We start from the raw sequence: 11939 nt of genomic DNA, 5'->3' as shown, positions 1-11939 counted from the left end.
TGGTTTAAATGCCTCATTTTAATAAGGTTAGTGCTTAATCCTGCCTCTGTATTGATTAATTGAAATGTGGTTATTAAGCTTTACTTTTATATTACTCCACGGAAGATGGTAGGGATTATAATCTTTTATGACTTAATAGAGTTGTTGCTGTTTAGTTGCATATTTAGGAGGGGTTGTAATTTACTTTGTGGAATTTATTTATTGATATGATTGTACATTGGGTAAATGTGTTTGAAAACTTGTGGTTTCTTTGATTTGTATGTTCCCAAACAATATTTTAGTGCTGCTGACACCACTGGATTAAATGGCACTGCCCAGCTGTCAAAACCATAATGATATCCATGAGGCAGCTGATGGTGGTATATTGGATTGTAGGTATGGCTGTGGAATAGTATAACACATCCTTTTGATATATAGTTATGTGTATATATACATGTGTGTAGAAAGAAGACTGTCATATATGTGTATTTGTGTTTGTACCCCCACCATTGCTTGACAACTGATGTCTTTACATTCCCATAACTTAGTGGTTTTGGCAAAAGACACTGATAGAATAAGTAGTAGGCTTACAAAGAATAAATCCTGTGGTTGATTTTTTTCGACCAAAGGCAGTGCTCCAGCTTGGCCAGTCACATGACTGAAACAAGCAAAACAATAAAAAAAAAAAACTATGCCATTTTAATCCCGAGCAAGGCCAAGTATCTCTGCTAATGTTAAATAAAAAAAACAAACAAACTCAAAAACATGTCTTTTCAGTTTTTATTATTTGCTTTTAAACATTGACATCAACTATTTGTTCAATAGGAGAGAATCAATTATTGTTCATTTTTATTATTTCAGAGTAACAAATGAGTTTCATAAACCGGTAGAAGATTAGGAAAAATATGTTAGCTTCTTTCAATATCATTTTTCTGTAGAATTGGAATTAATATAAAAATTTTATTGGAAGATCAGAGTCATTGGTCCGTTCAGTCAACTGCTCCAAAGTGAAGGAAATCTATGAAATTCTAAGAATTCTTCTGGGCAACTTTAATAATGACCTGAAATAATAATAATAATAATAATAATAATGATAATAAAGGTGGTTTCAAATTTTGGCACAAGACCAGCAATTTTGTGGGAGGGTTAAGTAGATTACATCAACCCCAGTGCTAAACTGGTGCTTATTTCATTGACCCCACAAGGATGACTGGCAAAGTTGATTTCAGCAGAATTTGAACAGAAAAAGATGGACAAAATAAGTATTTTGTCTGGCATTTTCATGGTTCTGCCAGCTCACTGCCTTAATATTAATAATAATGGTTTCAAATTGTGGCACGAGGCCAACAATTTCAGGGGAGCGGGGTTTAGTCAATTACATCAATCCTACTGTTTGACTGGCACTTATTTTATCAACCCAAAAAGGATGAAAGGCAAAGTTGGCCTCAACGGAATTTGAACTCAGAACAAAGATGGACGAAATGCTGCTAAGCATTTTGCTTAGTGTGCTAATGATTCTGCCAGTTCACCACTGTATAACAGATAAATATAATTTAAAACATTTGAAATAATTGAAATTGTCATTAGAGATCTAGATCCTCCCTCTCAGGAGACTAAGAATTTTACACCTGAAAAGTTCCAAGACAAGCCTAGGTAACTTATAAATTTTTATAGCAAACCAGCAGTTCCCAATGAATGGCAAGACTTCACTCCAACTCACCAATGTTGTCCAAGGGGAAAGCTAGAGCTGATATAGATTGGCACCAGTGTTACTGCAGGTATTGCTGTCAGAATTCTGAATGCAAAGCATCTCCTTCCAACAAACAATTCTGCCAATTCACTACCCAGGAATGGCACTTTATTGATCACAAAAAGATGAAAGGCAATGACATTTTTTTCTCAATCAACACACAAATGGCCCATGTACACTTAATACTTTTGTATTTTGCATCATCATTAATGTCCATTCCATACTTGTATGGACCAGACTGTGCTTACAGAAGCACATTTTCTATGGTCAAGTAATATCCCTGCATAGTCAGATGTTTTTTGTAGAATATTAGAAATGAGTGACACTGCTTGTATGACAGAGGCACTCATTTACAACTAATTTGGGATGTCAAGACCTGAACACCCACAATGGGCTTCTTTCAGTTTCTGTCTACCAAATCCACTCACAAGGCTTTAATCAACTTGGGGCTAGAATAGAGGACACTTGCCCAAGATATCACACTGTGGGACTGAACTCGAAACCAATGTAGTTAAGAAGCAAACTTAACCATACAGCCACACCAGCACCTACATGAAAATCTAAATGTTACAATTCCCATTTGGACCAAAATGTGTTCAATTTTCTGGCTTGAGAGTGTGTCTCAGTTTGAAAGAATTTAGCATTAAACCTATAGACTTTTTGACAGATGGAGACAATACAGAGAATTGAGGACACTTCAGTTTTACAGAGTGACTTTGCAAGTGCTAATGCTATCATAATGCACACCCAGTGCCCACTGGGAAAGGGTTGGTAAATGAGCAGAGACAATACAGAATTGAGAAAACCCTTTAGTACTGCCAAAAGAATCAGGGACATAATTTCTCTAGTGCAGGTGCCATGGTAAAATGCACCCCCTACATTTTGTGAATGGGTGAGCATTAGGAATTAAATCAAGAAATCATGCTAAAAGCAGAATATTTGCCAAAAATAGAGCATATGAGCAAGTCATAGGTTTCCAATCCATTAGGGGAGCACTAACTCCAAATAAGACTGACTCAGACAATGATGGCTTGCTTAACCCATATCTGCATAGAAATCTGGCTCAAGGTGATTTGGGACAATGAAAATATAGAACAGCCAATGAAAGTAAAAATTCTTCCAGAAATCAATTACTTACATTTTTCACTTCTGTGTATTCATGAAGACCATATTCTCCCCTGCATTATGAAAAATAGGAAACAATTTAAGAATGACAGAATAAAGGCATTATTCATCTGAACAGAGTTTTATTATCATATTTAAGACACAAGGTCACAGAACTAAGAGGCTGTGAGCCGACAAGGAAGTTTGTATGTGACTGCACTAGAATGAGTTGAATTTCCTCGCTAGCGAATAAGAAAGAACACACTGAATAGATGTCATCCTAGATACATAAAATTCAATAGTCATGGCTAGAAGCCTTTTCATCATAGAGCTGTATATTCAGACCTCAGGCTAAACTACAACTAAAACACAATATTTATGCTTTTTTGAGATTGATTTTTTCACAAGTGAAACGAAATTGCTCCAACTAGGAGCTGAAACTCATACAAGGCTTACTTTGGCCAAAGTTTACCAGCATTCCACTTACAATGATTATACTTAATATTGGAAAGACCTGTGGGAAAGATATAAGCTAGGAGAGAATTTCAGAGAGCCAACATGATAGGAAGAAAGGATTGGGCATAGCGATTAGTGTGGTGGTGGGGATGAGGTGTGAGACACTAGAGTGATGATGAGGAGGGCAAATGGAGGTGGCATAAGTTCTATTATAGTCTCAGCACCCGCCTTGTAAATATTATTAGGAATTGTACATAAAAAAAATTGTTAAAATATTTCGTTCACTGTGGAATATAATAACCAATTTATTGCACAATTTTTTTAATAAAATCTTATATGGACCCCCAAGGGCAATATGGACCCAGGTTGAGAACCAATGAGCCAGACAGCTACAGTTAATATCTCATTTGCAATTTTTTTTTTTTTGACAAATGTATATTTTTGTCTTGATACAACAGAAGGATAATAAAATAAAAATCAATCTGGGTAGATTATTAGTATTTATACATACTAGAAAGTAACTTGACTTGCTGCAAATAATAGCAAGCCCTAACCCTTTTGATACCAGCCTGCTGCAAATTACCCCTTGCTCTGTGTTACAAACATTTTGGTTTCAAGAGTCCTGAATTAAAATCTTCTGTCACAACTTAGTGTTAATTTATGTTCCAAAAACCAACTAATAATGACAAAGTTATTTTACTAAACTCTACAATATTTTCAAAATTAATTGAAATAAAAACAGAGAATCTTGACAGAAATATGATAACAAAAAGGCTGTCACATCCAACCTTCTGGGTGGGGGTTGGAGACATTGGATAAAGCATTTTTTAGTTGCTTTAGATTACAGGTCTACTATCTCTAAGGCTAAACAATAACATTATCAATTATCAGTAGAATTTTAACTCAATGTTTGTGGTGTTTGGATGGGAGGGATTGTTATTAAATATTTTTAAAACATTCAAGTCTATTAGCATTTGCCAATTATCAACTTACAGTTCTCTGCCAATTCCTGACATTTTAAATCCACCGAATGGAGATTGTGGGCATACACTGTTATAGGTGTTCACCCTGCAGAATAAAATACAAGAAAAATATATAGAAGAGAATACAAAGAAACATTTTAAATAAACATTCAATACAAAACTTACAACAGCACCAAGTTGCATCTATTCTGAATTGTTCATGTAACAATAGCAGTGAGGTTAGGGTACAGTACTAATAACCACATGGTCATAAGTTCAAATCTTAACACTGTCACAGTAATGTGGTCCGTGGACAACACAATTAGCTACTTCTTCCAGTTTTCATGACTGACTGACTGACTGACAAATTGGTGCAACTCTGTGACTTGCTGGAGTCTGTCAAACCACCCAATCCAAACCCATATGGAAAAGACATTAAATGAATAAAAGTGTCTGAATTTAGGTGCAATGCCAGCAATTTTGAGAGAAGAGGTAAGTTGATTACATCGACCCCAGTATTCAAATGGTACTTATTTTATTTACCCCTGAAAGGATGAAAGGCAAAGTTGACCTTGGTAGAATTTGAACTCAGAACATCAAGATAGATGAAATGTCGCCAAGCATTTTGCCTGACTGGCTAATAACTTTGCCAGCTCACCGCCTTTTTTAATATTGATTTAAAATGTTAACACAAGACCAGCAAGTTCAGGAGAGGGTTTAAGTCAATTATATCAACCCCAGTGCTCAGCTGGTACTTATTTTATTGACCTTTGAAAAAACAAAGGCCAAAGTTAATTTCGGGAGAATTTGAACTTAGAATGTAAAGACAGATGAAATGTCACTAAGCATTTCACCCGGCCTGCTAACTTCTTTCTACATCCCAGTTTATTAGACAAGTAATGAAGTGGTGAGGTGACAGTGTCATTAGTGTTGGATAGAATACCCTGTGGTATGGTCTAGCTTACTGCACACTGGATTGAAGTCAATTTTGCCTTTCATCTTTTTAGGCTTTACTTACATACATACACACACACACTGGTGCCAAACTATATCAGCTCTAGCTTTCTCCTTGGACAACATTGGCCACTTGGAGTGAAGTCTTGCCATTCATTGGGAACTACTGGTTTGCTATAAAAAATTTTTAAAAGTTACCTAGGCTTGTCTTGGAACTTTTCAGTTCAATGATGAAGTCATAAAACTTAATATTTCTGTTATTACATCCTTATTTCAATGCAAACCAAAAATAAGAGTTTTTCAATCTGTACAATTCCTTTTCATCTAGTTCAAAACCTACTCTGCTGACTATTACAAGTAAGCAGTCTCCTAGTAGGCAATAGATCTTTTAAATTTGTGTTCCATCTGTCACAACATCTTATGTTAAGTGTCATAAGTCCCTAAATAGTTTTCAGAAGTCAACTCTTTAGTCCAGTTCGTTGGCTTGAAGGACAAGAAAGAATTCTTTCCTAGTATAGGACAAGAGCTTCTTACACGTAATATTCCCATAGAATCTAATATCTATCACCAATGGCTAGGTGATGAGTGGAATAGAGAATTAAGTGTAAAAACCAAATACCTAACAAGGTGTGGCTGTGTGGTAAGAAGCTTGCTTCCCAACCACATGGTTTTTCGTTCAGTTCCACTGTCTGGCACCTTGGGCAAGTGTCTTTTACTACTGCCTCGGGCCTACCAAAGCCTTGTGAGTGGATTTGATAGACAGAAACAAAGAAGCCTGTCATATATGTGTCCCTCACTACCACTTGACAACCGGTGTTGGTGTGTTTATGTCCCTGTAATTTAGCAGTTCAGCAAAAGAGACCGATAGAACACGTATCAGGCTTAAAAAAAGAAAAAAAGTACTGGGGTCGATTCATTCAATGGAAAATTTCTCAAAGCAGTGTTCCAGCATGGCCACAGTCTTGTGACTGAAACAAGATAAAAGAATATGGCATTGGTGGATTTGATCCCAAAACAACCGAGATAATAGTGGTATGGTGATTTCAGAAGCATGTTACCATCAGCAAATTTAAAGCTGGCCTTACTGTTCAATGAACCAGACCCTAGGTGTATTTCCTCAGCTATAGACAATATCATGGCCAGGATATTAACTCTCACCATGACTATTTTCAGTTGAAGTATTAACTAGATTTAATCCTTTGGGATATGGTACCTCAATGTGTAAGCAGGTGATCCTCTTTGTATAAAAAAAACCTATAAAAAAAAAAAAAAACAGCATGGCAATCAGAATTGCTTCAGGCTATCTTCCTTGTCTCACCATAAATTTAGGAAATTGCTTGTTAATAACTTCCAGAACCCATTTGTATAAGATTAAGCAGAGCTGAGAAATAAGATCTTACCAAACAGTTCCAGCCTGAACAGCACTTGTGAAGGTCATAGCCTTGTCAATGTCTTTTGTGAAGATAGCAGCTCCAAGACCGTAGTGCGTTTTATTGGCACGATCTATGACTTCCTCAATATCAGTGAACTTTATAATCTGTTGTACCGGACCAAATATCTACAAAAGAAAAAGAATTATAATGTAAGAAAACCAGTGTTTCCATAGCCCCGCTCAATAACCAGTGTTGGTTTGTTTATGTCCCTATAACTAAGCAATTCAGTAATAACAACTGATAAGATAAGTAACAAGTTTAAAAAAGAATATGGAGTTGATTTGTTTGACTATAACCAATCAAGATTGGTGCAACACCTATATATATATATTATATATATATATATATATATATTATTGTGTCGTCTTCTAAGAGTTATACGTTCTTGTCCATGTTGTATTTTTCTACATACCTTAATATATATATATATATATATATATATATATATAGTAGAATAAAAATAGTTCTTGATACAGTATATTTGAAAAGATGAGTAGAGATGGCTTTTGGGGGAATCACTTTTATTTTAATGATAATGTTTACAGTTACTCTGAGTTTTGAGCTTTTCAAACTGAAATTCTGTGGTTTAGAAGGTTGCTTATATGGGAAAAGAAATTTTCTTACAAGTATACAGATAAAAAAGAAAAAATATTAAAAATAATACAAAAAGTAAATAGAACAGCATGTGTTGAAAAAGAAAGAAAAGGAAAAAAAGAACATGAAGAAGTGCAAGAGGAAGGAAGCAGGAAGGTAAAAAGTAAGACAATAAGTAATTGAAAATGGTAGGGAGAAGAGATTAGTCTATCAGGAATAAAGAATAAAGAAATGGGATGCTTTAGGAGTTCTTGTCAAAGGATGACCTTTGTGAATCCTCTGATCTAAGGTCACCTTATTCATCCTTCACAGCTGGCAAGGTGTGCCCCTCCCCCACCTATATACCCTGACAGACTAATCTCTTTCAACTACTTTGTCTTCTTCCTCTTACTCTTTTCCTCCATGTTCTTTTTTCCTTTTCCACCTTTTTCTTTTTTCAAACATGCTGTTCTATTTACTTTATGTATTTTATTATTTTTTATCTTTTTTCTATTTTTTTTTTTAATTGTATACTTCTAAGAAAAATTCTTTTGCCATATAAGCAACCTTCTAAACCAGAGAATTTCAGTTTGAAAACAGCTATTGGAAAGCTCAAAAGTCAGAGTAACTGTAAACTATTTTCCTGAGTTTAGTACAATACATATCAGAAGAGGAGGTGACAATAAAAAGTCAACTGCACTCTAGAAGGGCTTTGCTATAGCATGGCTACAGTCCAATGACTGATAACAGAGCTGAAGGTAAATGTGTTTTGAAAACTTACCTCTTCTTTGCTGATTCTCATGTTGTCTTTGACATCTGCAAAGACAGTTGGTTCCATAAAATATCCTTTGTCCCCTTTCTGTTTTCCTCCACACATCATCCTGGCACCTTCTGATTCTCCACTCTTCACCAAATCAATGATCTTAGACAGCTGGTCAGCATCAACCTAGAGACAGAAGAAGAGGGGAAGTTGAAAATATCAACCTGGCAAATTTGATGGCAACCATTTGGAGAAACATTAATTGTTCAGAGTGCAAAGAGTTGGTGAAATGGTTTAAATGGAATGATGGTATAATCTCACAATCTGGTTTAAATCTATAGAATCATTCCATTACTAAAACATGTAACCCTTTAGCATTCACATTACTGTCAAATGTAATGTTTATTTACTCCCACCGTTTTTAATCAATCCTGCATTATCTCATAGCTTTGAGATTTTAATGATGCGATTCTTTATTTTTAAGATAACATTGTAGGATAGGTATGAGATATCAGATCTGGTTGATATGAACATAAGTAAAATATTTGAGTTGGATATGGAAGGTTTAAATGCTAAACGGTTAAATTCCTTATGAGCTGAAGTGCAGTGGATCAGAACTCATAGAATTTAAATGTTTTGGCAATGATGATTATTTTATTCGCAGAATTACCAAATTCCTGCTCACACTAGCAAAATGGTAATTAGTGGCAGCAAATGGTTAGTGAATGCAGTATTCAGTTCAGATCCTTTCATGACTGGTTTATTGGAGAAGTGTGTGGGTGCTCAGGAGAGAGAGAATTGGGGGTGGGAGGGTGAGTTGGGGGTAGGTGCGAGCCTGTTATGGGACAGCGAACATGTGTGTGGCAGTACTTGTACTATTCCATAAAACAGGGGTCCCAGCTACTGGGACACACAGAAGGAATAAATTTAATTTTATTTTTATTCTATTGACTATTGCAGTCTACAGTGTGTTTTTTTGTATCATATACGAGGGGGGGGGGGTTAAAAAGTTCCTGGCTTTGGGTAAAAGAAAATACAGGGGGATCAGTTAATTATGATTTGATTCAACATATTCCCCTCTCAGAGCTACACTCTTATTGCAGTGAATCCTTCAGTTTTCCTAAGCCCTGTGAAAGAACTTGGAAGGTTATGCCTTTAATCAGGCCTTTTGTGATACCCTTAAAACCAGGAACTTTTCAGCACCTTCCTTGTATGTATAATGTATGTAAGATATACAAGGTGTTCATAAATTATCATTACAACTTTCACAATTTAGTGTATTGTATCATGAAGGTGAACTGCTTCCAGTTAAATTTTGCTGAGTTATCCCTATTTCTCATTAAAAAAAATTTTTAATTTGTAAAGGTAATTTATGGACACCTTGTATGTATTATATATGTAATAAATTACAAACTACACTATTGTTATACTTGGGGATAGTCATCCTTTTGCCAATTAAACACACGCATACACACAGTTTATTTGATCTTCACTTTAAGCATTATTATTACTATTTGTTCATTTGTCAAAATTCTTTTGTCACACATTCTGTGACTTACTGTCCTACATGTCTCCTCCTGTCTTGCCTATTCCATTTTGTCTTTCTGCAGTATATATTATGCACTTTGTGTTTCTCTGGTCCATGGAAAATTTATCTTGCCTGAAACCACTCCATGATGCAAAAAAGGGTGAGGTCCACTGCCATAAAGCATCTCACTCACACACACGCACATGACAGACGTGTCATTCTCCAAGCTGAATGGTACCATTCAGAGTGGTAATGTAGAGCTGTAAGCACCATCAAGCTTTACCTCTAGATATTTGGTATACACCCAAAACAGACCCATAAAATAACACATGATTCCAGTGACACAGAATATGTGTTGATTACAAATAATGGTAAAGATATTTTGGCAATAATCAGGAAAAATGGAATAATATAGAGAAGAATTTTTACCTGAGGTCCATTTTCTGTTTCAGAGTCAAAGGGATCACCAACTTTTCGTTTCTGGGCTCTTGCAACACTCTTGGCAACAAATTCATCATAGATGCCTTCCTGTACATATGTACGCGAACCAGCAACACAGCACTGACCCATGTTGGTCATTACAGCCTCATGAGCTACTGCTACTGCAGAATCAACTGCAAGTCAAAACAACAGAGCATCAGTTATCCAAGAATAGGATGTCAGAGGTAACTAATTTATTCAATACTATAAATCTCTTAAATTTGAAATAATTTTTTGACAGAAAACTGGCGTGGTTGTGTGGAGGCACAAACATGGCTGTATGGTAAGAAGCTTGCTTCCCAACCACAAGGTTCTGGGTTCAGTTCCACTGCATGGCACCTTGGGCAAGTGTCTTCTATAGCCTCAGGCTGACCAAAGCCTTATGAGTGGATTTGGTAGACAGAAACTTAAAGAAGCCCATCATTAGAGAGTGTGTCTGTCCACCACTGTTGAATAACCTGTGTTGCTGCATTTACATCCACCATAACTTTGCAGTCAGCAAAAGAGACCGATAGAATAAGTACGAAGCTTTAAACAAAATTAAGTACTAGGATCGATTCATTCGATTAAAAATTCTTCTCGGCTATAACAGCTTCAAACCAATGAAGCCCCTATGTGATTACTTGACCTGCTGAAAATAGAAAGCTCTCCTTCAAATCCCCATTTCTTTTAAAAAAGGGAGGTACTGTAATGTGGATGCCTCATTCATAATTGTCTGATCAGGTCAAAAATCTGGTGTGAGCTTATAGTGGATAGTAAACATTATAAATCAAGAGAAGTGTGGGATGAAGTGTGGAGGCAAAATCTCAGAAATGTTGAGTTTCTGAGATGAAATGACACAGGATCAATAAGAAATTGTAATATGCAGTAACACCAGGTTCATATGAGACAGGAGGAAAACAGGCATAAAAAAAAAATGAAAAAACCCCCAAAAAACTTGAGAACATTAATATTGGATAAGCAGAACCAAAATCGAAGTCGATCAACATCAATGGAAATTGTAGCTGTGATACCAGTGCCGGTGACAAGTTAGCGAACCATCCGATCATGACCGTTGCCAGCGCTGCCCCGACTGGCCTCCATGCCGGGGGGCACATAAAAAGCACCATCCGTTCGTGGCCGGTGGTATGTAAAAAGCACCATCTGTCCGGGGCCGTTTTGCCAGCCCCGTCTGGCACCTGTGCGGGTGGCACGTAAAAAGCACCCACTACACTCACGGAGTGGTTGGCATTAGGAAGGGCATCCAGCCGTAGAAACTGCCAGATCAGACTGGGTCTGATGCAGCCTTCTGGCTTCCCAGACCCCAGTTGAACCGTCCAACCCATGCTAGCATGGAAAGCGGACGCTAAATGACGATGATGATGTGGTTCTTATAAAATGGAATGGTCAAAGCTAGAATAACTATCATTGGCCTACTTGAACAGATCTAAACAACACAGTTTGTTAATATTAATAAGAATGAAAACTAAATAATGGTTCACAAGAATTTGTAGTGCCAGACAATTCTCAAAGACCATCTGTAATTCCTTAAAAGACCAAATAAAAAGAATTGACAGTACAATGTGGTGTGAAGGACTGAAACAAAGAAAAAAAATGTGTACTTACGGTCAGCATCAGCAAAAATAACACATGGACTTTTGCCACCAAGTTCCAGAGAACAACGCTTCAAATTGGAAGCACCAGCAGCTTGCATAATTACTTGACCAACCTAAAAACAGAAAAAAAAGAGTCATACACCATGTATGACTCCTATTTTAGGGTAAGTAAGAATTTGTAATGTTCATGCCTTTACTTAGGGTATATTAGTAGCATAAGTTAAATTGAAGTTAAATTACTTTAAGATAAGATCAAAAGTAGCCACAAATTCAGCTAAGAAAGAATTTGTGTGTGTGTGTTGGGAAGACCATTATTGGGAATAAACTAAGGAATATTTCCTTCAAAAGGAATTACATTGCTCAAC

The 11939-nt window shown here is 36.3% G+C and overlaps 1 protein-coding gene across 1 annotated transcript in view; it reads right to left on the bottom strand.

Annotated features, from left to right (window-relative positions):
* Positions 1-824: 824 nt before the first annotated feature.
* LOC115217862 (retinal dehydrogenase 1) overlaps positions 825-11939 on the bottom strand; it is a 30811-nt gene continuing 19696 nt past the window's right edge. The window contains exons 8-14 of the mRNA XM_029787574.2: positions 11585-11687; positions 9929-10113; positions 7993-8157; positions 6606-6763; positions 4283-4357; positions 2868-2907; positions 825-1040 (exon numbers count right to left, since the gene is read on the bottom strand). Coding sequence (XP_029643434.1) covers positions 1008-1040; positions 2868-2907; positions 4283-4357; positions 6606-6763; positions 7993-8157; positions 9929-10113; positions 11585-11687 — 759 coding nt within the window. The 3' untranslated portion in view covers positions 825-1007. The remainder of the gene's footprint in view (positions 1041-2867; positions 2908-4282; positions 4358-6605; positions 6764-7992; positions 8158-9928; positions 10114-11584; positions 11688-11939) is intronic.

The sequence above is a fragment of the Octopus sinensis genome, linkage group LG12, assembly GCF_006345805.1.
Source record: "Octopus sinensis linkage group LG12, ASM634580v1, whole genome shotgun sequence".
Taxonomy (NCBI): domain Eukaryota; kingdom Metazoa; phylum Mollusca; class Cephalopoda; order Octopoda; family Octopodidae; genus Octopus; species Octopus sinensis.
The sequence above is the reverse complement of the archived record's forward strand: the minus strand, read 5'-3'. Positions and strand labels throughout refer to the sequence as shown.